General features: G+C 38.6%; 1 protein-coding gene across 3 annotated transcripts in view; it reads right to left on the minus strand.

Moving 5' to 3' along the window:
- HEPH (hephaestin) overlaps positions 1-21,152 on the minus strand; it is a 109,639-nt gene that overhangs the window by 41,428 nt on the left and 47,059 nt on the right. For all 3 annotated transcript variants that reach the window (XM_059050978.2, XM_059050977.2, XM_067024022.1), the window contains exons 13-15: positions 12,301-12,514; positions 10,614-10,753; positions 9,694-9,825 (exon numbers count right to left, since the gene is read on the minus strand). In XM_059050978.2, coding sequence (XP_058906961.2) covers positions 9,694-9,825; positions 10,614-10,753; positions 12,301-12,514 — 486 coding nt within the window. The remainder of the gene's footprint in view (positions 1-9,693; positions 9,826-10,613; positions 10,754-12,300; positions 12,515-21,152) is intronic.

The following is a 21,152-nucleotide window of genomic DNA, read 5'->3' on the forward strand; positions in this document are numbered from 1 at the left end:
TCTAGGATTCCTACTGTCCCATTGAATATACTCTTCCAGGGTGACTGTGTTTATTTCTTTGCCTTCAATTACTACTTAAATGTTGATGTCTTTCACATCTATTCCCTCAGATCCTACCTTTCTTTTGAGCTTTGGACCTTTATGTCTATTAGATATCTCTATTTTGTTGTCTTACAGACATCACATATTCAAGAAATTCAAATGTGAACTCACCATCATCCATTCTTCCCCATCCCAAATCAGTTTCTGCTCATGTTCCCTATATTGGTGAATGACATTACCATATATCTGCTTGTCCAGGCCAAAAATGTGGGAATCATCCCAGGATTTTCCTCCAAATATGTGGTTCTCATTCAAGAATCCTTCTCCTTCTCACCTTCCATATCCAATTAAACAAATACTGTTGATTCTACTTACTTGATCTTTTTAGAACCCTTTCCTCAATGTCAAATTTAATCTCTCTTACTACTGAATCTTTACATATTGTATTCCCCACATATGGAACTTCCTTTTCCCTGCTTTTCTTCCACACTATCACTTTACCTGTATACTTACTTCTCATTCTTTAGATTAGTGGTTCTTAAGGTGTAGTTCCTGATCCAGCACCATCAGAATCACCTAGAAACTTGTTTGAATAAGAAAATTCTTGAACCCTATCCCAGACCTATTAAATCAGAGGCTCTGGGGTTATTCCCAGAAATATATGATTTAACGGACCTTCCAGGTGATTCTGATGCATGCTAAAAATTGAGAACTACTGATTTAGATCTCAGCTACCACCTACTCTGGGAAACCATCCTTGACCATCCAAACTTTAGATTAGGTACCCTATTCTACACTTCCATGGCACATTATTAAAGCCCTTATTTAACAGTTAAAACACAGCATTACAATTACCAGTTTACTTATCTCTCTATCGTAATAGCCCAAGTTATTTTTAGGATATGAAAAAGTATTATTCCCCACTCTTTCCATAACTACTAATATTTTTCCTGCACCCAGTAAGCCTCCAGTAAGTGTTTATTCAATGAATGACTGCATGGAAGATAATGTGATCAAGATTATGGTAACCCTACATTTAGTATTAGAAGTTTAGTATATGACTGGAGTTAGGATTTAGTCTGTACAGATAGGACAAGAACTTTATCTATGGCTGGGTTTAAGGATCAGTTTGTGGTCTGGGACAGGCCACTCTAGTCATGATTAAGAGCTCAGACTATAGCCAAGTTTAACTTCAGATCTAGAGAGGGTTAGAAGCTCAATCTGAATTCAGGGTAAATGACAGTATAAGGCTCCATGTGTGGCAAGTGTTGAGTATGTCTTTGATTAAACAAAAGACCTAAGGTGGTGGAAGATAGTGGAAGGGTAAGATGCAGAGATCACCTTCCTCTCCACAGATACAACAGAAATACATCTACATGTGGAACTGCTCCTATAGAACACCCACTGAATGCTGGCAGAAGACCTCAGACTTCCCAAAAGGAAAGAAACTCCCCACATACCTGGGTAGGGCAAAAGAAAAAACAGAGACAAAGGAATAGGGAAGGGACTTGCACCAGTGGGAGGGAGCTGTGAAGGAGGAAAGGATTCCACACACTAGGAAGCCCCTTTGTGGGCGGAGATTGTGTGTGGCAGAAAGGGGAAGCTTCAGAGCCATGGAAGAGGGTGCAGCAACAGGGGTGTGGAGGGCAAAGCAGAGAGATTCCTGCACAGATAATCGGTGCCAACCAGCACTCACCAGCCCAAGAGGCTTACATGCTGGGGCAGGCGGGGGCTGGGGGCTGAGGCTCGGGCTTTGGTCAGATCGCAGGGAGAGGATTGGGGTTGGTGGCGTGAACACAACCTGAAGGGGTTAGTGCACCACAGCTACCTGTTAGGGAATCCGGAAGAAAGTTTGGACCTGCCAGATAGGCAAGAGACTTTTTCTTCCTTCTTTGTTTCCTGGTGTGCAAGGAGAGGAGATAAAGAGCACTGCTTAAAGGAGCTCTAGAGACGGGCACGAGCCGTGACTAACAGCATGGAACCCAGAGATGGGAATGAGATGCTAAGGCTGCTGCTGCCACCAAGAAGCCTGTGTGCAAGCACAGGTCACTATCCACAACTTCCCACCTGGGAGCCTGTGCAGGCCGCCACGGCCAGGGTCCCGTGATGCAGGGACAACGTCCCTGGGAGAACACACGTTGCACATCAGGCTGGTGCAATGTCATGCTGGCCACTAACACTGCAGGCTCACCCCGCATCTGTACCCCTCCCTCCCCCCCAGCCTGAGTGAGACAGAGCCCCTGAATCAGCTGCTCCTTTAACCCCGTCCTCGCTGAGGCCAAAACAGATGCTGTCAGACAACTTACACGCAGAGACGGGGCCTAAACCAAAGCTGAACTCTAGGAGTTGTGCGAACAAAGAAGAGAAAGGGAAATTTTTCCCAGCAGCCTCAGGAGCAGTGGATTAAATCTCCACAATCAACTTGATGTACCCTGCACCTGTGGAATACCTGAATAGACAACGAATCATCCCAAATTGAGGAGGTGGACTTTGAGAACAAGTTATATAATTTTTCACTTTTTCCTCTTTTTGCTAGGGTATATGTGTGTGCTTCTGAGTGAGATATTGTCTGTAAAGTTTTGCTTTCACAATTTGTCCTATGGTTCTGTCTGTCAATTCATTTGTTTTGATTTGTGATTTTTTTTACTTTTTAAAAAATTTTTTTCTGTAATAATTATTTTTTATTTTAATAACTTTATTTTATACTTATTTTATTTTATCCTGTTTATTTATTTCTTTCTACTTTTCTCTCTTTTATTCTGAGCCGTGTGGATGAAAGGCTCTTGGTGCTCCAGCCAGGAGTCAGAGCTGTGCCCCTGAGGTGGGAGAGCCAACTGGAGGACACTGGTCCACAAGAGCCCTCCCAGCTCCACGTAATATCAAACAGCGAAAATCTCCCAAAGATCTGCATCTCAACAGCAAGACACAGCTTTACTCAATGACCAGCAAGCTACAGTGCTAAACACCATATGGAAAACAATTAGAAATACAGGAACAAAACCCCACCCATCAGCAGAGAGGCTGCCTAAAATCATACTAAGGTCACAGACACCCCCAAACACACCATGAGACATGGACTTGCCCACCAGAAAGACAAGATCCAGACTCATCCACCAGAACACAAGCACAAGTCCTCTCCACCAGGAAGCCTACATAACCCACTGAACCAGCTTTAGACATGGGGACAGACACCAAAAAAAAAAAAAAAAAAGGGAAATACGAACCTGCAGCCTGCAAACAGGAGACCCCAAACACAGTAAGATAAGAAAAATGGGAAGACAGAAAAGTACACAGCAGATGAAGGAGCAAGGTAAAAACCTGCCAGACATAACAAATGAATAGGAAATAGGTAGTCTACCTGAAAAAAAATTCAGAATATGATAGTAAAGAGGGTCCAAAATCTTTGAAATAGAATACAGAAAATGTAAGAAACATTTAACAAGGATCTAGAAGAACTAAAGAAGAAACAAGCAATGATGAACAATACAATAAATGAAATTAAAAATACTCTAGAAGGGATCAATGGCAGAATAAATGAGGCAAAATAACGGATAAGTGCACTGGAAGATAAAATACTGGAAATAACTACTGCAGAGTAGAATAAAGAAAAAAGAATGCAAAGAACTGAAGACAGTCACAGAGAACACTGGGACAACATTGAATGCACCAACATTTGAATTGTAGGGGTCCCAGAAGAAGAAGAGAAAAAGAAAGGAACTGAAAAATATTTGAAGAGATTATAGTTGAAAACTTCCCTAATATGGGAAAGGAAATAGTTAATCAAGTCCAGGAAGCACAGAGAGTCCCATACAGGATAAATCCAAGGAGAAACATGCCAAGACACATATTAATCAAATTATCAAAAAATAAGTACAAAGGAAACATATTAAAAGCAGCAAGGGAATAACAACACATAACACACAAGGGAATCCCTATAACGTCAACAGCTGATCTTTCAGCAGAAACTCTGCAAGCCAGAAGGGAGTAGCAGGACATATTTAAAGTGATGAAGGAGAAAAACCTACAATGAAGATTACTCTACCCAGCAAGGATCTCATTCAGATTTGATGGAGAAATTAAAACCTTTACAGACAAGCAAAAGCTGAGAGAGTTCAGCAGCACCAAACCAGCTTTACAACAAATGCTAAAGGAACTTATCTAGGCAAGAAACACAAGAGAAGGAAAAGACCTACAATAACAAACCCAAAACAATTAAGAAAATGGGAATAGGAACATACATATAGATAATTACCTTAAATGTAAATGGATTAAATGCTCACACCAAAAGACACAGACTGGCTGAATGGATACAAAAACAAGACGCATATATATGCTGTCTACAAGAGACCCACTTCAGACATAGGGACACATACAGACTAAAAGTGAGGGGATGGAAAAAGATATTCCATAAAAATGGATTTCAAAAGAAAGGTGGCATAGCAATTATCATATCAGACAAAATAGACTTTAAAATAAAGACTATTAAAAGAGATAAAGAAGGACACTACATAATGATCAAGGGATCAATCCAAGAATAAGATATAACAATTGTAAATATTTGTGCACCCAACATACGAGCACTTCAATACATAAGGCAAATACTAACAGCCATAAAAGGGGAAATCGACAGTAACACAATCATAGTAGGGGACTTTAACACCACATGTTCACCAATGGACAGATCATCCAAAATGAAAATAAATAAGAAAACACAAGTTTTAAATGATACATTAAACATGATGGACTTAATTGATATTTTTAGGACATTCCATCCAAAAACAACATAATACACATTTTTCTCAAGTTCTTATGGAATGTTCTCCAGGATATAACATATCTTGGGAGACAAATCAAGCCTTGGTAAATTTAAGAAAATTAAAATCATACCAAGTTGCTTTTCTGACCACAACACTAGAGACTAGATATCAATTACAGGAAAAGATCTGTAAAAAATAAAAAACATATGGAGGCTAAAAAATACACTACATAATAACCAAGTGATAACTGAAGAAATCGAAGAGCAATCTAAAAATACCTAGAAACAAATGACAATGGAGACACGGCAAGCCAAAGCCTATGGGATGCAGCAAAAGAATTTTGAAGAGGGAAGTTTATATCAATACAATCCTACCTTAAGAAACAGGAAACATCTCAAAAAAAAAAAAAAAAAACCATCTGTCCTTGCACCTAATGCAATTAGAGAAAGAAGAACAAAAAAACCCCAAAGGTAGCAGAAGAAAAGAAATAATAAAGAGCAGATCAGAAATAAATGAAAAAGAAATGAAGGAAATGATAGAAAATATCAATAAAACTAAAAGCTGCTTCTTTGAGAATATAAACAAAATTGATCAACCATTAGCCAGACTCATCAAGAAAAAAAGGCAGAATACTCAAATCAATAGAATTAGAAATGAAAAAGGAGAAGTAACAAATGTCACCTCAGAAATACAAAGGATCATGAGAGATTATTACAAGCAAGTCTATGCCAATAAAATGGACAACCAGGAAGAAATGGACAAATTCTTAGAACTGCACAACTTGCCAAGACTGAACCAGGAAGAAATAAAACATATGAACAGACCAGTCACAAATGCTGAAATTGAAACTGTGATTAAAAATCTCCCAACAGGGCTTCCCTGGTAGCGCAGTTGTTGAGAGTCTGCCTGCCGATGCAGGGGACGTGGGTTGGTGCCCCAGTCCAGGAAGATCCCACATGCCACGGAGCGGCTGGGCCCATGAGCCATGGCCGCTGAGCCTGCACGTCCAGAGCCTGTGCTCTACAACGGGAGAGGCCACAACAGTGATAGGTCTGCAAACGGCAAAAAAAAAAAAAAAAAAAAAAAAAAATCTCCCAACAAACAAAAGCCCAGGATCAGATGGTTTCACATGTGAATTCTATCAAACATTTAGAGAAGAGCTAATATCTGCCCTTCTCAAACTCTTCCAAAATATAGCAGAGTGAGGAACACTCCCAAACAAATTCTACAAAGCCACCATCACCCTGATACCAAAACCAGACAAAGATGTCACAAAGAAAGAAAACTACAGGCCAATATCCCTGCTGAACAAAGATGCAAAAATCCTCAACAAAATATTACAAAGAGAATCCAACAGCACATTAAAGGGATAATAAACCATGATCAAGTGGGGTTTATCCCAGGAATGCAAGGATTCTTCAATATATTCAAATCAATCAATGTGATATACCATATTAACAAATTGAAGGAGAGGAACCATATGATAATCTCAATAGATGTTTCTGAGAAAGCTTTTGACAAAATTCAACACCCCTTTATGATAAAAACCCTGCAGAAATTAGGCATAGAGAGAACTTTCCTCAACATAATAAAGGCCATATATGACAAACCCACAGCCAACATCGTCCTCAATGGTGAAAAACTGAAACCATTTGCACTAAGATCAGGAACAGGACAAGGTTGACCACTCTCACCACTCTTATTCAACACAGTTTTGGAAGTTGTAGCCACAGCAATCAGAAAACAAAAAGAAATAAAAGAAATCCAAATCACAAAAGAAAAAGTAAGGTTGCCACTGTTTGCAGATGACATGATACTCTACATAGAGAATCCTAAAGATGCTACCAGAAAACTACTAGAGCTAATCAATGAATTTTGTAAAATAGCAGGATACAAAATTAATGCACAGAAATCTCTGGCATTCTTATACACTAATGATGAAAAATCTGAAAGTGAAATTGAAAAACACTCCCATTTACCATTGCAACAAAAAGAATATAATATCTAGGCATAAACCTACTAAGGAGACAAAGGACCTGTATGCAGAAAATTATAAGACAATGATGAAAGACACTGAAGAAGATACAAATAGATGGAGAAATATACCATGTTCTTGGATTGGAAGATTCAACATTGTGAAAATGACTACTACACAAAGCAATCTACATATTCAGTGCAATCCCTACCAAACTACCACTGGCAATTTTCACAGAACTAGAACAAAATATTTCACAATTCATATGGAAACACAAAAGACCCCAAATGGCCAAAGCATTCTTGAGAATGAAAAATGGAGCTGGAGGAATAAGGCTCCCTGACTTCAGACTATACTACAAAGCTACAGTAATCAAGACAGTAGGGTAATGGCACAAAAACAGATATATAGATCAATGGAACAGGATAGATAGCCCAGAGATACACCCACACACGTATGGTCACCTTATCTCTGATAAAGGAGGCAAGGATATACCATGGAGAAAAGACAGCCTCTTCAATAAGTGGTTCTGGGAAAACTGGACAGGTACATGTAAAAGTATGAAATTAGAACACTCCCTAATGCCATACACAAAAATAAACTCAAAATGGATTAAAGACCTAAATGTAAGGCCAGACACTATCAAACCCTTAGGGGAAAACATAGACAGAACGCTCTATGACATAAATCACAGCAAGATACTTTTTGATCCACCTCCTAGAGCAATGGAAATAAAAACAAAAATAAACAAATGGGACCTAATGAAACTTAAAAGCTTTTTCACAGCAAAGGATACTATAAACAAAACCACAAGACAACCCTTAGAATGGGAGAAAATAGTTTCAAATGAAGCAACTGACAAAGGATTAATCTCCAAAATTTACAAGCAGCTTATGCAGCTCAATAACAATAAAACAAATAACGCAATCCAAAAATGGGCAGAAGAGCTAAGTAGGCATTTCTCCAAAGAAGATATACAGATTGCCAACAAATACATGAAGAATGCTCAACATCATTAATCATTAGAGACATGCAAATCAAAACTATAATGAGATATCATCTCACACCTGTCAGAATGGCCATCATCAAAAAATCTAAAAACAATAAATGCTGGAGAGGGTGTGGAGAAAAGCGAACCCTCTTGCACTGTTGGGGAGAATGTAAATTGATATAGCCACTATGGAGAACAGTATGGAGGTTCCTTAAAAAACTAAAAATAGAACGATCATACAACCCAGCAGCCCCACTCCTAGGCTAAAACCCTGAGAAAACCATAAATCAAATTGAGTCATGTACCAAAATGTTCATTGCAGCTCTATTTACAATAACCAGGACATGGAAGCAACATAATTGTCCATCAACAGATTAATGGATAAAGAAGATGTGGCACATATATACAATGGAATATTACTCAGCCATTAAAAGAAACGAAATTCAGTTATTTGTAGTGAGGTGGATGGACCTAGAGTCTGTCATACAGAGTGAAGTAAGTCAGAAAGAGAAAAACAAATACCGTATGCTAACATATACATATGCAATCTAAGAAAAAAATAGTCATCAATACCTAGGGGTAAGACGGGAATAAAGACACAGACCTACTAGAGCATGGACTTGAGGATATGGAGAGGGGCAAGTGTAAGCTGTGACAAAGTGAGAGAGTGGCATGGATATATATACACTACCAAACGTAAAATAGATAGCTAGTGGGAAGCAGCCACATAGCTCAGGGAGATCAGCTCGGTGGTTTGTGACCACCTAGAGGGGTGGGATAGGGAGGGTGAGAGGGAGGGAGACACAAGAGAGAAGAGATATGGGGATATATGTATATGTGTAACTGATTCACTTCCTTATAAAGCAGAAACTAACACACCATTTTAAAGCAATTATATTCCAATAAAGATGTTAAAAATAGAGTAAAAAATAAAATAAAATAAAATTTACATACCTTAGAAAAAAATGTGGCTATATATATATACATATATATGTGGGGGTATATATATATACATGCATATATATATGTGTGTATATATATATATATATATATATATATATATATATAAAATAAAACATTATTCAGCCTTAAAAAGGAAGGAAACTCTGTCACATATTACAAGATGGATGAACCATGAGGACATTACGCCAAGTGAAGTAATCTAGTCACAAAAGGACAAGTACTGTATTATTTTACTTACATGAGGTACCTAGATCAAATCCATAGAGACAAGAAAGAAGTAGAATGGTGGTTTCCAAGGGCTGGGGAAGGGGGAATGCCAAGTTACTATTTAATGGGTATAGAGTTTCAGTTTTCCAAGATGAAAACAGTTCTCTGGCTGGATGACAGTGATGGCTGCACAACAATGTGAATGTACTTAATGCCACTGAACTGTACACTTAAAATTGTTATGATGGCAAATTTTATGTGTGTTTTGCCACAAATTTTTTAAATGGAAAAATCAGGCAGGAAATCAGTGTTATAGTGACACAATGTGAAAGGGATTCAACCCACTACTGCTGGCTTTGAAGCTGGGGGAATTGGGTGTGAGCCAAGGAATGTGGGTGGCCTCTAGAAGCTGGAAAGGACAAGGAAATGGATTCTCCCCTAGATCCTCTAGAAAAGAACACAGGCCCTGCCAAAACTTGATTCTAGTCCAGGAAGACCCATGTCAAACTTCTTACCAACAGAACCAGAAGATAATAAATTTGTATTGCTTTAAGCCACACACACAAAAGAAGACCTAAGGTGAGCAGTCTGTTCTGAGACTGAAAAAATGAGTATTTCACAGAGATAAATTCATACTGAGGCTTAGTTCTGGTTAATATTCCTGTTTCTGTTCGCTAAGGGCATTTTTTTAAAGGAACAAGCCAGAGGGCTGAAAAAGAGATGCTTCACATGTTCCTTCACTAACTGTTCCCACTCACCAGGCTCAGCAGCCAGTGGCCAGCCAGTGCTAGATTCTAGCACTCCATGGGCATGCACAGAGTAGGGCCGGCTGGCATTGTTCTTGAACACCACAGTTAGAATATCACCAACCTCTCCTCTGATAAGTGGACCTAGTATACGCAAAAGAAGAAAAAGTCTCATTAGTAGAATAGTGGAGCAGGGACATCAAAAACATTTAAAAAGGGATATACATAGGAGCTCCCTAGAATTAGGGGTTTGCCCGGAGAAAGGGTTCCAAAACTGAAAGTCATGACTGACTCCATTTTAAAATTCAGAAGCCCTTGAGCTGATATTGCTACCCACAGGATAAAGGTACTTCAACAACAAGATTATGCCTCCAATTATCCCCTTTCCCACCCCAATTCTCTTTGTATAATAGCCCAAATTTCTAGATATTCAGTGCTCTGTGAAATCATTGTTGGTAAGGAGTGAGAGTTTGACACAGAGTACAGAATTGCTGGGTTCCCTTCAAGACCAGTGGGTCCCTTCTGTGTGAAGATAAGAATGATGAAACTCATTGGCTCCTATGAAAGTGAAGAAACTACAGCAATAATTGCAAGGCTGTAAAGGTAATACTGGTTCCCTGTACCATTTTTCCTACTCTTCGATGTTCCTAAGTTCCCTTGCTTTTAGCATTGAAAAAAAAAATTAATCACCCTTACAGACCCCTAGATGTAGAGTCCTGGAAATACCTGGTTTAGGTTGCAGCAGAATTCATGAATTACCCCCACATGATTGCTTATTTTCATGGATGATTTATAAAATATGACCATAGTTCCACTATAAGGAAAACTGATAATGGGAAACAGAGAGGCCTTCCTGATATGACATACCCCCCGCCCCGCCCCAGGAGCATCACAGGTTTCTAGACACTAGGAGGGAAGTGGAATTCCCTTACCTAAGATTCCCAAGTGTTCCTCTGATCCAGTCCTTGGCCGTCGGACCCTGAATGTACCATCAGTGTATTCCCTGAATACAGCTTTCTTGTATCTGGAACCCAGGAGTCCATCTTTGTTGCTCAGGAAGATGTGACCATAACTAGAGGAATCCAAAGAGTGGCATCAGCACCTTGCCCTTAACCCCTCATTTTCAAGTATGGGAAAGCTATGTTAGACCCAGCCTAATGTCACAGGTATAAGAAGGTGAGGCCTATTCCTTCTAATGTCAGATTGTGCACTTTGGCTGCATATTTGCAGTTAAAGATGGCATATTACAATATTTATTTATATTTCCTTGTTTGCCGTCATGCAGTTAGGAATTTATAGTAAAATTAATCTGGTAAGAATCAGAAGCCATGAACTCTAGCTCCAGCCTTAATGCTGTCTTAGATGGAATTAGTCTGACAAAGAAGAAGGTACAGGTGGTAGGAGAATACTAACTGCTTCTGTTGCTGTTAGATAAGGGGTAGGGAGAGGTAGGAAGAAAATGAAATTTTACAGATTTCTCATTATGGGATGTTTTCCTGTTTATAGAGAGCTTTATTATTCATTTTATCATTTGATCGTCCCAATAGACTGATGAGGTGTGTATGTCCTAGAGGTGGAATCCAGTGATCTAGAGGTGGCAGGACTTATCTTCATTGATACTATCAGCCAGAAAGGGAGCCAGGGCTTGGATTAAAGGATGGTCAAGTTCTTTCAACTATGCCACATCACTTTAAAGATGAGTAAACCAGAGTCCAGAAAAGGGAATTAATTTTTTTCTAGGTTGCAGAACAAGTTAGCAAGAAGGCTTCAATCTTCAATAACCAACATAAAGATTGTCAAAGGGTAGTGAGAACACCAAAAATAAACTATAGTGGAAATTGCTAAACTGTACCATAATTTCCATTCTCCCCTCCTTCCTTTTTAGTAATAGAATCACCTAGGTTTTAGCTGAGCACATGGCTGCCAAACCAAAGATTACACTTCCTGGACTTTCTTGCAACTAGGTATGGCCATATGAATAAGTTCAGGATAATGGGGTTTCAGAGAAAGTAATGTATTACAACTTCAGGTCATTGCCTCACAGACAGTGCTGCTTGCCATGGATTTAGTTCCCATTTCTTGATAGCTGGGAATGACTACAACTGGAAGAGATGTCTTAGTTCCAGAGATGAAATCAAGTGTTATGGGTGACTAGTTCACCTATTGGCCACGAACTGCTTATATTTGTACTTAAGCAAGAAATAAAATTCTAACATATCTAAGCCACACTACTTTGGGCTTTTTCTTCTATACAGCTTAGCCTCTATCTTAATGACATTTTGTCAAGGGACAGCTGAGCTTGGGGAGATTCAGTCCCTTGAGTAAATTCCCTATAAAATTTAAGTCCCAATATCAGTGCTTCTGGCTAACCAGAGGAAAGGATGCCAAGACTGAGAGCAAGAGGATGCAGGCAAGGTCTTTACTTCAGCTCTACAGTATAACAACATAGACAAAGCTCTGAGTACCAGCTTATCTGTGTTCTAGTACTTCCTCTAGATTTGTTGGTATCTTATTAGTTGACTTTAGATAAATGCCTCCTCAGCTCAGAATTTTACCTCCATTTCAGTAAAATGGTCCAGAGTCTTTGAAAGTGTGATCGCTTCTTTTCTGAAGCCTTACCTGTTCTTCTCAGACTGGTTGTGCCATTCTAGTTCCCAGCTCCTGTCAGGGCAATAGTCCCACTCCATTTCTTCTGCCATAATGTAGTAGATCCTTGCAGCTTGGTAATGTTGACGAGGGTTGTCTCGGCGGCCAGGACACTGGGAGACATTATAGATTGCCCTCATCCCTGCTTCTCTATGGCTGCCTGCCTGGCAGTAAATTTCAAATGTCCCTGAGGTAGAAACAGAGAGCAAAACCTGAATCAAAATACCCCTGTATAGTGCTTGAGGGAGTTCCTACTTCTCTCTAGGCATATTGCAGAGAGTAGGTAGCTTCAGATAAGGTTTTTCTATGCATTAGATAAAAGATTATTACAAGTTTATTGAGAGCAATGAGTACAGAGGCTAAGAGCTCTGGTGCCAAAACCACATTGTCTGGGTTTAAAACTAAACCTGCCACTAGGATGATCAGTTCATCCCTGTTTACCAAGGGCTTCTCTAGTTTTAGCACTGAAAGTCCCACATCCCTGGAAACTCCTCAGTTCTGAGCAAACCGGGATGGTCAGTCACCCTATCTGACACTTATTATCTATATAACCTTCAGGAAAATTTTAAGCCTCTGTGTGTTTCAGTTTCCTCATGGTAAATTGGGGGGCATTTTACTTAATACGATTGTTTTAGAATTAAACACAATAATATGTAGATATTGCTTGGCATATTATAGAGCAAATGTTCAATAAGTGAAACTATAAGTAAGTAAATAAATCTGTAATTATTATTTGAAGGAAGGAATTGACCAATTTTCTCCCTTCCTACCAAGTCTCAAAGAATTAAATGTGGGCTTAAATATATATATATATATATATATATATATATATATATATATATATATATATATATGAATTTCTTGATCACAAGAATTCTTACATCAGAGAGCTTTGGAATGGATTTCCCTAGGTTTTTTACAGTGAAATATTTGGATATTAGTCTTAAATTTCTGAAGTGTAGAGCTGCCTGGATCTAATCTCAAGATCCAGGTTTCTATGTCAAGAACACATAGGCTCATAGACTATTGATCAGGAGAAATTAACTTTTAAAAATTTTCCTCAGTATTCCCTCCTTTATTGCTGACTGCCTATACCACCACTACAAATTCCTCTTAGCTTTTAAAGGCCTCTATGAGCTAACTCCAAACTATTGATGCAATCCCACTTACCACTCTGTCCCAAACTCAACCAGTGCTTTAACTAAATCTGTCCCTGATTGCCCCTCTCACATATTTCATACTTATCTTGGAATTTTCACTCATGTTAGTTTTACTTTTCTGGAATAGACCTGCCCATCTTCTTCCCCATAAATATCTATGAGTTCACTCATTCTCCAAGACCCAATTCATGCTTCATCTCTTCCAGAAAGTCCTCACTGACTACTCCGGCCCACATTGGACTCTATGTTTTTGGCCTCTCTACTCTTAAAACACTTTACATCTAAATCACATGGTTAAGGACTAAGTGCTCCTCTCTTTAAAAAACAGTCCGTGCCACTAGTTTATAGACTTCTTGAAAAAATCTAATATTTTCTCTCCATATCAACTACTTTCTGACTTTTCTATTTCCCTTATCCCCCAAATCTATTCCATCAATACATCCTATCATCTCTTCCCTCACAGTCAACCTTCTGTTTCCATTCTCACTTCCTTAGTCAAAGCCACTATAATCTCTCACCTGGAAAACTTCAATGGTCTCACAACTGTCTTCTCTGTTTCTCCCTCCCACCTCAAACATTCTCCAAACAAGATACTGGGTCCTCTTTAACAAATATGATCCAGAGCATATCGCTCCCTGTTTAAATGCTCCATTCATACTCAGAATACAATTCAAGTTCCTGACTGTGGTCTATAAGGACCTATATAATATGACTCTTGCCAACTTCTATGATTTCATATGATGTCAGGCTTCTCCTTGCTCACTACACTCCAACCATACTGGCCTTTTTCTGACCCTTGAACAAACCACATTTTTCCCACTTTGAGACATCTACACTTGCTTGTCCCTCTGCTCAGAATATTCAGTACAGAGATCTTCACATAGCTCCTTCCTCCCTATTACTTAGATCCTAAATGTCACATTCTCAGAGCGGTCTTCCCTACATACCTTCTCTAAAGCTCCAATCAGTTTATCACACCATTGTATTTTATTACCTTCATGACATGTATCATGATCTGAAATTATCTTATTATTTTATGTGCGTGTTTTTGTGTGTTTGTTATAGATCTCCCCTGGGAGTAAGTATCATGTCTACCTTTTCACCTCTCTACCCCAGTCTTAGCACTTGGAAGGTGTGCAATAAATATGTGTTGAGTGAATGAATTTCTGTGCAAATGAGTGACTGTATACACTGTCCAAACGCATAGCTTAGGGGTTGGTATGGAGAAGAAAGTTTGATGATCACTGGAGGGAATGGGAAAAAATAGAAGTCTTTTTGGAAGAATCATGTGACCTGGGACTATCACGTCATGTCATATGGACATTGTTGTCCAAGGTGATTCTTTTTTTAAAAAAAATATTTATTTATTAATTTGGCTTCATCAGGTCTTAGTTGCAGCACACAGGATCTTTAGTTGCACCATGTGGGTTCTAGTTCCCTGACCAGGGATTGAACCTGGGCCCCCTGCATTGAGATTGTGGAGTCTTAGTCACTGGACCACCAGGGAAGTCACCAAGTTGCTTCTTTTTCAATGCTCTTCTGCCTTTGGCATCTGAGTCTCCTCCTACCTCTGTGACCAAACTTTTTTGTCTCCTTAACCTGGTTTATCTTCTCCCTTCTATCATTTAAATGTTGATTTTCGCTTTAACTTATTTCCTATAACTTTACATGCTAAAGGACTTCAACTATGAAAATACTCAAATCTCTCTCTCTAGCCTGGACTTTTTCTCCAATGTTTATGTTTCTACCCACAACTATCTTCTGTAAATTCCACACCACTTCGACTTCACAAGAAATTTAAAATTCAACATGCCCCCAAATGAGTGCATCTACCCAAACCTTACTATCCTTTCCTTGCTTCTGTGTTTGCTCATTTGGTTAATGAAATCACAATCCATCTAGTGCACAAGCCAAATGAAAACCTCAGACATCCTTTATTCTTGCTCAGCCCCTCAGCAAAGTCCTGTCATTTCTCTCTCAAATATCCCTTAACTCTGCCACTTCTCTCCATCCCTATTGCTCCCACCCACTGTCAGGCTCTCACCAACTCTTTCAAGGGCCTCCTGCTCTACCTCCTCTTAAACCTTTTTTCTTGATGTTCCTCAACAAGGCTGGTATTAGCAGTTTGTGTGGGATTATTCTTCATTGTTTAAGACTGTCTTACATATTGCAGAAATCTTGAGAATCTCTGACTCCCACTCTCTAAATGACAGTATCACACCTCCATATCCCCAGTCATTGTGACAACTAAAAGTATCTCCACACATTTCCAAACACCTTTTAGCATACCCCCTTAGTTGAGAATCATTGAATAAAATCAATCTATGCAACCTTCTATAAGCAGATGCTGCTTTCAATTCACTGCCCATGTGATTCCTACTGCCTATAATACCCTCTTCACCACCTATCCCCTTTCTTTGCCTGATGACAGTTTACTTTTCTTGAAACGCTCAGTTTGAATGTCTGCTTTTCGAGGAAAGATTCACTTCATAAGTCAGGCAGAACTTGTTATAGCTTCCCATGTGTTACTATATCCCTTGGCTGATAGCATTATCATAACATTGTGAATATTGTTTACATCCCTTTCTCCTTTTTACACTAACTGTGAACTGCCTCATTCATCTTCACATCCCTAGCATCTACACCAAATATTGGAAGAAAACAGACATTCACTATGTCTGGGGAAAATCTAACTGAAAAAAGAAAGGTAAAATAAAAAGTGAAGAAGAAAAAAAGAAAAACATGAAGACAAGAAGACAGAAAAGATACAGATTAAAGGAAAAGGAAAAAGAAGAAAAGAAACAGGAAAAGAGAAAGAGTATGAGCCATTGAATACCAGAGGAAGAGCATTCCAGGCAAGAGGGAACTGCAAATGCAAAGTCCTAGTGTGTTCAAGGTTCTGCAAGAAAATTAGAAGACTACAAACCAGTGAGCAGGGGGAAGTACAACAGGAGACAAGCCGTGTGGATGAAAGGCTCTTGGTGCCTCAGCAAGGAGTCAGTGTTGTGCCTCTGAGGATGGAGAGCCAACTTCAGGACACTGGTCCACAAGAGATCACCCAGCTCATGTAATATCAAATGGTGAAAATCTCCCAGAGATCTCCATCTCAACACCAGAACCCAACTTCACTCAACAACCAGCAAGCTACAGTGCTGGACACCATATGCCAAACAACTATCAAGACGAAACACAGCCACATCCATGAGCAGAGAGGCTACATAAAATCATAATAAAGCTACAGACACACCAAAACACATCACCAGATGTGGAACTGCGCACCATAAACACAGGATCCAACCTCATTCATCAGAACACAGGCACTAGTCCCCTCCACCAGGAAACCCACACAACCCACTGGACCAAACTTAGCAGCTGGGGACAGACACCAAAAATAATGGGAACTATGAACCTGCAGCCTGTGAAAAAGAGACAGCAAACACAGTAAGATAAGCAAAATGAAAAGACAGAAAAACACACAGCAGATGAAGGAGCAAGGTAAAAACCCACCAGACTTAACAAATGAAGAGGTAATAGTCAGTCTACCGGAAAAAGAATTCAGAATAATGATAGAAAAGATGACCCAAAATCTTGGAAGTAGAATAGAGAAAATGCAAGAAACATTTAACAAGGACCTAGAAGAACTAAAGAGGAAACAAGCAATGATGAAAAACACAACAAATGAAATTAATAAAACTTTAGAAGGGATCAATAGCAGAAAAACTGAGGCAGAAGAATGGATAAGTGACGTGGAAGATAAAATAGTGGAAATAACTACTGCAGAGGAGAATAAAGAAAAAGGATGAAAAGAACTGAAGACAGTCTCAGAGACGTCTGGGACAATATTAAACGCACCAACATTCGAATTATAGGGGTGCCAGAAGAAGAAGAGAAAAAGAAAGGGAATGAGAAAATATTTGAAGAGATTATAGTTGAAAATTTCCCTAATATGGGAAGGGAAATAGTTAATCAAGTCCAGGAAGCACAGAGAGTTCCATACAGGATAAACCCAAAGAGAAACACGCCAAGACACATAATAATCAAACTGTCAAAAATTAAATACAAAGAAAACATATTAAAAACAGCAAGGGAAAAACAACCAATAACACACAAAGGAATCCCCATAAGATTAACAACTGAACTTACAACAGAAACTCTGCAAGTCAGAAAGGAGTGGCAGGACATATATAAACTGATGAAGGAGGAAAACCTACAACCAAGATTACTCTACCCAGCAAGATCTCATTCAGATTTGATGGAGAAATTAAAACCTTTACAGACAAGCAAAATCTGAGAGATTTCAGCACCACCAAAACAGCTTTACAACAAATGCTAAAGGAACTTATCTAGGCAAGAAACACAAGAAAAGGAAAAGACCTACAAGAACAAACATGAAACAGTTAAGTAAACGGTAACAGGAACATACATATTGATAATTACCTTAAATGTAAATGGATTAAATGCCCCCACCAAAAGACACAGACTGGCTGAATGGATACAAAAACAGTACCCGTATATATGCTATCTACAAGAGACCCACTTCAGACCAAGGGACACATACAGACTGAAAGTGAGGGGATGGAAAAAGATATTCCATGCAAATGGAAATTAGAAGAAAGCTGGAGTAGCAATTCTAATATCAGATAAAATACACTTTAAAATAAAGACTATTACAAGAGAGAAAGAAGGACAGTACATAATAATCAAGCGATTGATCCAAGAGGAAGATATAACAATAGTAAATATTTCTGCACCCAACATAGGAGCACCTCAATACATAAGGCAAATACTAACAGCCATAAAAGGGGAAATAGACAGTAACACAAGCATAGTAGGGGACTTTAACACCCCACTTTCACCAAAGGACAGATCATCCAAAATGAAAATAAATAAGGAAACACAAGATTTAAATGATACACTAAACAAGATGGACTTCATTGATATTCATAGGACATTCCATCCAAAAACAATAGAATACACATTTTTCTCAAGTGCTCATGGAATGTTCTTCAGGATAGATTATATCTTGGGAAACAAATCTAGCTTTGGTAAATTTTAGAAAATTGAAATCATATCAAGTATCTTTTCCGACCACAATGCTATGAGAGTAGATATCAATTACAGGTAAAGATCTATAAAAAATACAAACACGTGGAGATTAAACAGCACACTATTTAATAATGAACGTATCACTGAAGAAATCAAAGAGGAAATAAAAACATACCTAGAAACAAATGACAATGGAGACACGATGACCCAAAACCTATGGGATGCAGCAAAAGCATTTCTAAGAGGGAAGTTTATAGCAATACAACTCTACCTTAATAAATAGGAAACATCTCAAATAAACAACCTAACTTTGCACCTAAAACAATTAGAGAAGGAAGAACAACCCCCCCCAAATTTAGCAGAAGGAAAGAAATCATAAAGATCATATTAGAAATAAATGAAAAAGAAATGAAGGAAACGATAGCAAAGATCATTAAAACTAAAGCTGGATCTTTGAGAAGATAAACAAATTTCATAAACCATTAGCCAGACTCATCAAGAAAAAAAGGGAGAAGACTCAAATCAATAAAATTAGAAATGAAAAAGGAGAAGTAACAACTGACACTGCAGAAATACAAAAGATTATTAGAGATTACTACAAGCAACTATATGCCAATAAAATGGACAACCTGGAAGAAATGGACAAATTCTTAGAAATGCACAACTGCCGAGACTGAACAAGGAAGAAATGGAAAGTATTAACAGACCAATCACAAGCAGTGAAATTGAAACTGTGATTAAACATCTTCCGATAAACAAAAGCGCAGGGCCACATGGCTTTGCAGGTGAATTCTATCAAACATTTAGAGAAGAGCTAACACCGGTCTTTCTGAAACTCTTCCAAAAGATAGCAGAGGGAGGAACAATTCCAAACTCATTCTATGAGGCCACCATCACCCTGATACCAAAACCAGACAAAGACGTCATAAAGAAAGAAAACTACAGGCCAATATCACTGATGAAAATAGATTCAAAAATCCTCAACAAAATACTAGCAAACAGAATCCAACAGCACATTAAAAGGATCATACACCATGATCAAGTGGGATTATTACAGGAATGCAAGTATTTTTCAATATACACAAATGAATCAACTTGATACACCATATCAACAAAATGAAGGAGATGAATGATATGATCATCTCAATAGATGCAGAGAAAGATTTTGACAAATTTCAACACCCATTTATGATAAAAACCCTGCAGAAAGTAGGCATAGAGGGAAATTTCCTCAAGATAATAAAGGCCATATATGACAAACCCACAGCCAACATCATCCTCAACAGTGAAAAATTGTAAGCATTTCCACTAAGATCAGGAACAAGACAAGGTTGCCCACTCTCACCACTCCCATTAAACATAGTTTTGTATGTTCAAGCCTTAGCAATCAGAGAAAAAAAAGAAATAAAAGGAATCCAAATCAGAAAGAAGTAAAGTTGTCACTGTTTGCGGATGACATGATACTATACATAGAGAATCCTAAAGATGTTACCAGAAAATTACTAGAGCTAATCAATGAATTTGGTAAAGTAGCACGATACAAAATTAATGCACAGAAATCTCTGACATTCTTATACACTAATGATGAAAAAACCTGAAAGTGAAATTAAGAAAACACTCCCGGGCTTCCCTGCTGGTGCAGTGGTAGGGAATCCACCTGCCGATGCAGGGGACACAGGTTCGTGCCCCTGTCTGGGAGGATCCCACATGCCGCAGAGCGGCTGGGCCCGTGAGCCATGGCCGCTGAGCCTGCGCGCCCGGAGCCTGCTCTCCGCAATGGGAGAGGCCACAACAGTGAGAGGCCCGCGTACCGCAAAAAAAAAAAAAAAAAGAAAAAGAAAACACTCCCATTTACCATTACAACAAAAAGAAAAATATATCTAGGAATAAACCTACCTAAGGAGACAAAAGAACATTATGCAGAAAATTATGAGACACTGATGAAAGAAATTAAAGACGATACAAATAGATGGAGAGATACACCATGTTCTTGGATTGGAAGATTCAACATTGTAAAAATGACTCTACTACCCAAAGCAATGTACAGATTCAATGCAATCCCTATCAAACTACCACTGGCATTTTTTACAGAACTACAACAAATGCTTTCACAATTTGTTTGGAAACACAAAAGACCCCGAAGAGCCAAAGCAAACTTGAGAACAATAAATGGAGCTGGAGGAATCAGGCTCCCTGACTTCAGACTATACTACAAAGCTACAGTAATCAAGACAGTATGGTACTGGCACAAAAACAGAAATATAGATCAATGGAACAGGATAGAAAGCCCAGAGATAAACCCACACACATATGGTCACCTTATCTTTGATAAAGGAGGGAAGGATATACAGTGGAGAAAAGACAGCCTCTTCAATAAGTGGTGCTGGAAAAACTGGACAGGTATATGTAAAAGTATGATATTAGTATACTCCCTAACACCATACACAAGAATAAACTCAAAATGGATTAAAGACCTAAATGTAAGGCCAGATGCTATCAAACTCTTAGAGGAAAACATAGGCAGAACACTCTATGACATAAATCAGAGCAAGATCCTTTTTGACCCACCTCCTAGAGAAACGGAAATAAAAACAAAGAACTGGGACTTAATGAAACGTA

The sequence above is a fragment of the Kogia breviceps genome, chromosome X, assembly GCF_026419965.1.
Source record: "Kogia breviceps isolate mKogBre1 chromosome X, mKogBre1 haplotype 1, whole genome shotgun sequence".
NCBI classification, from domain to species: Eukaryota; Metazoa; Chordata; class Mammalia; order Artiodactyla; family Physeteridae; genus Kogia; species Kogia breviceps.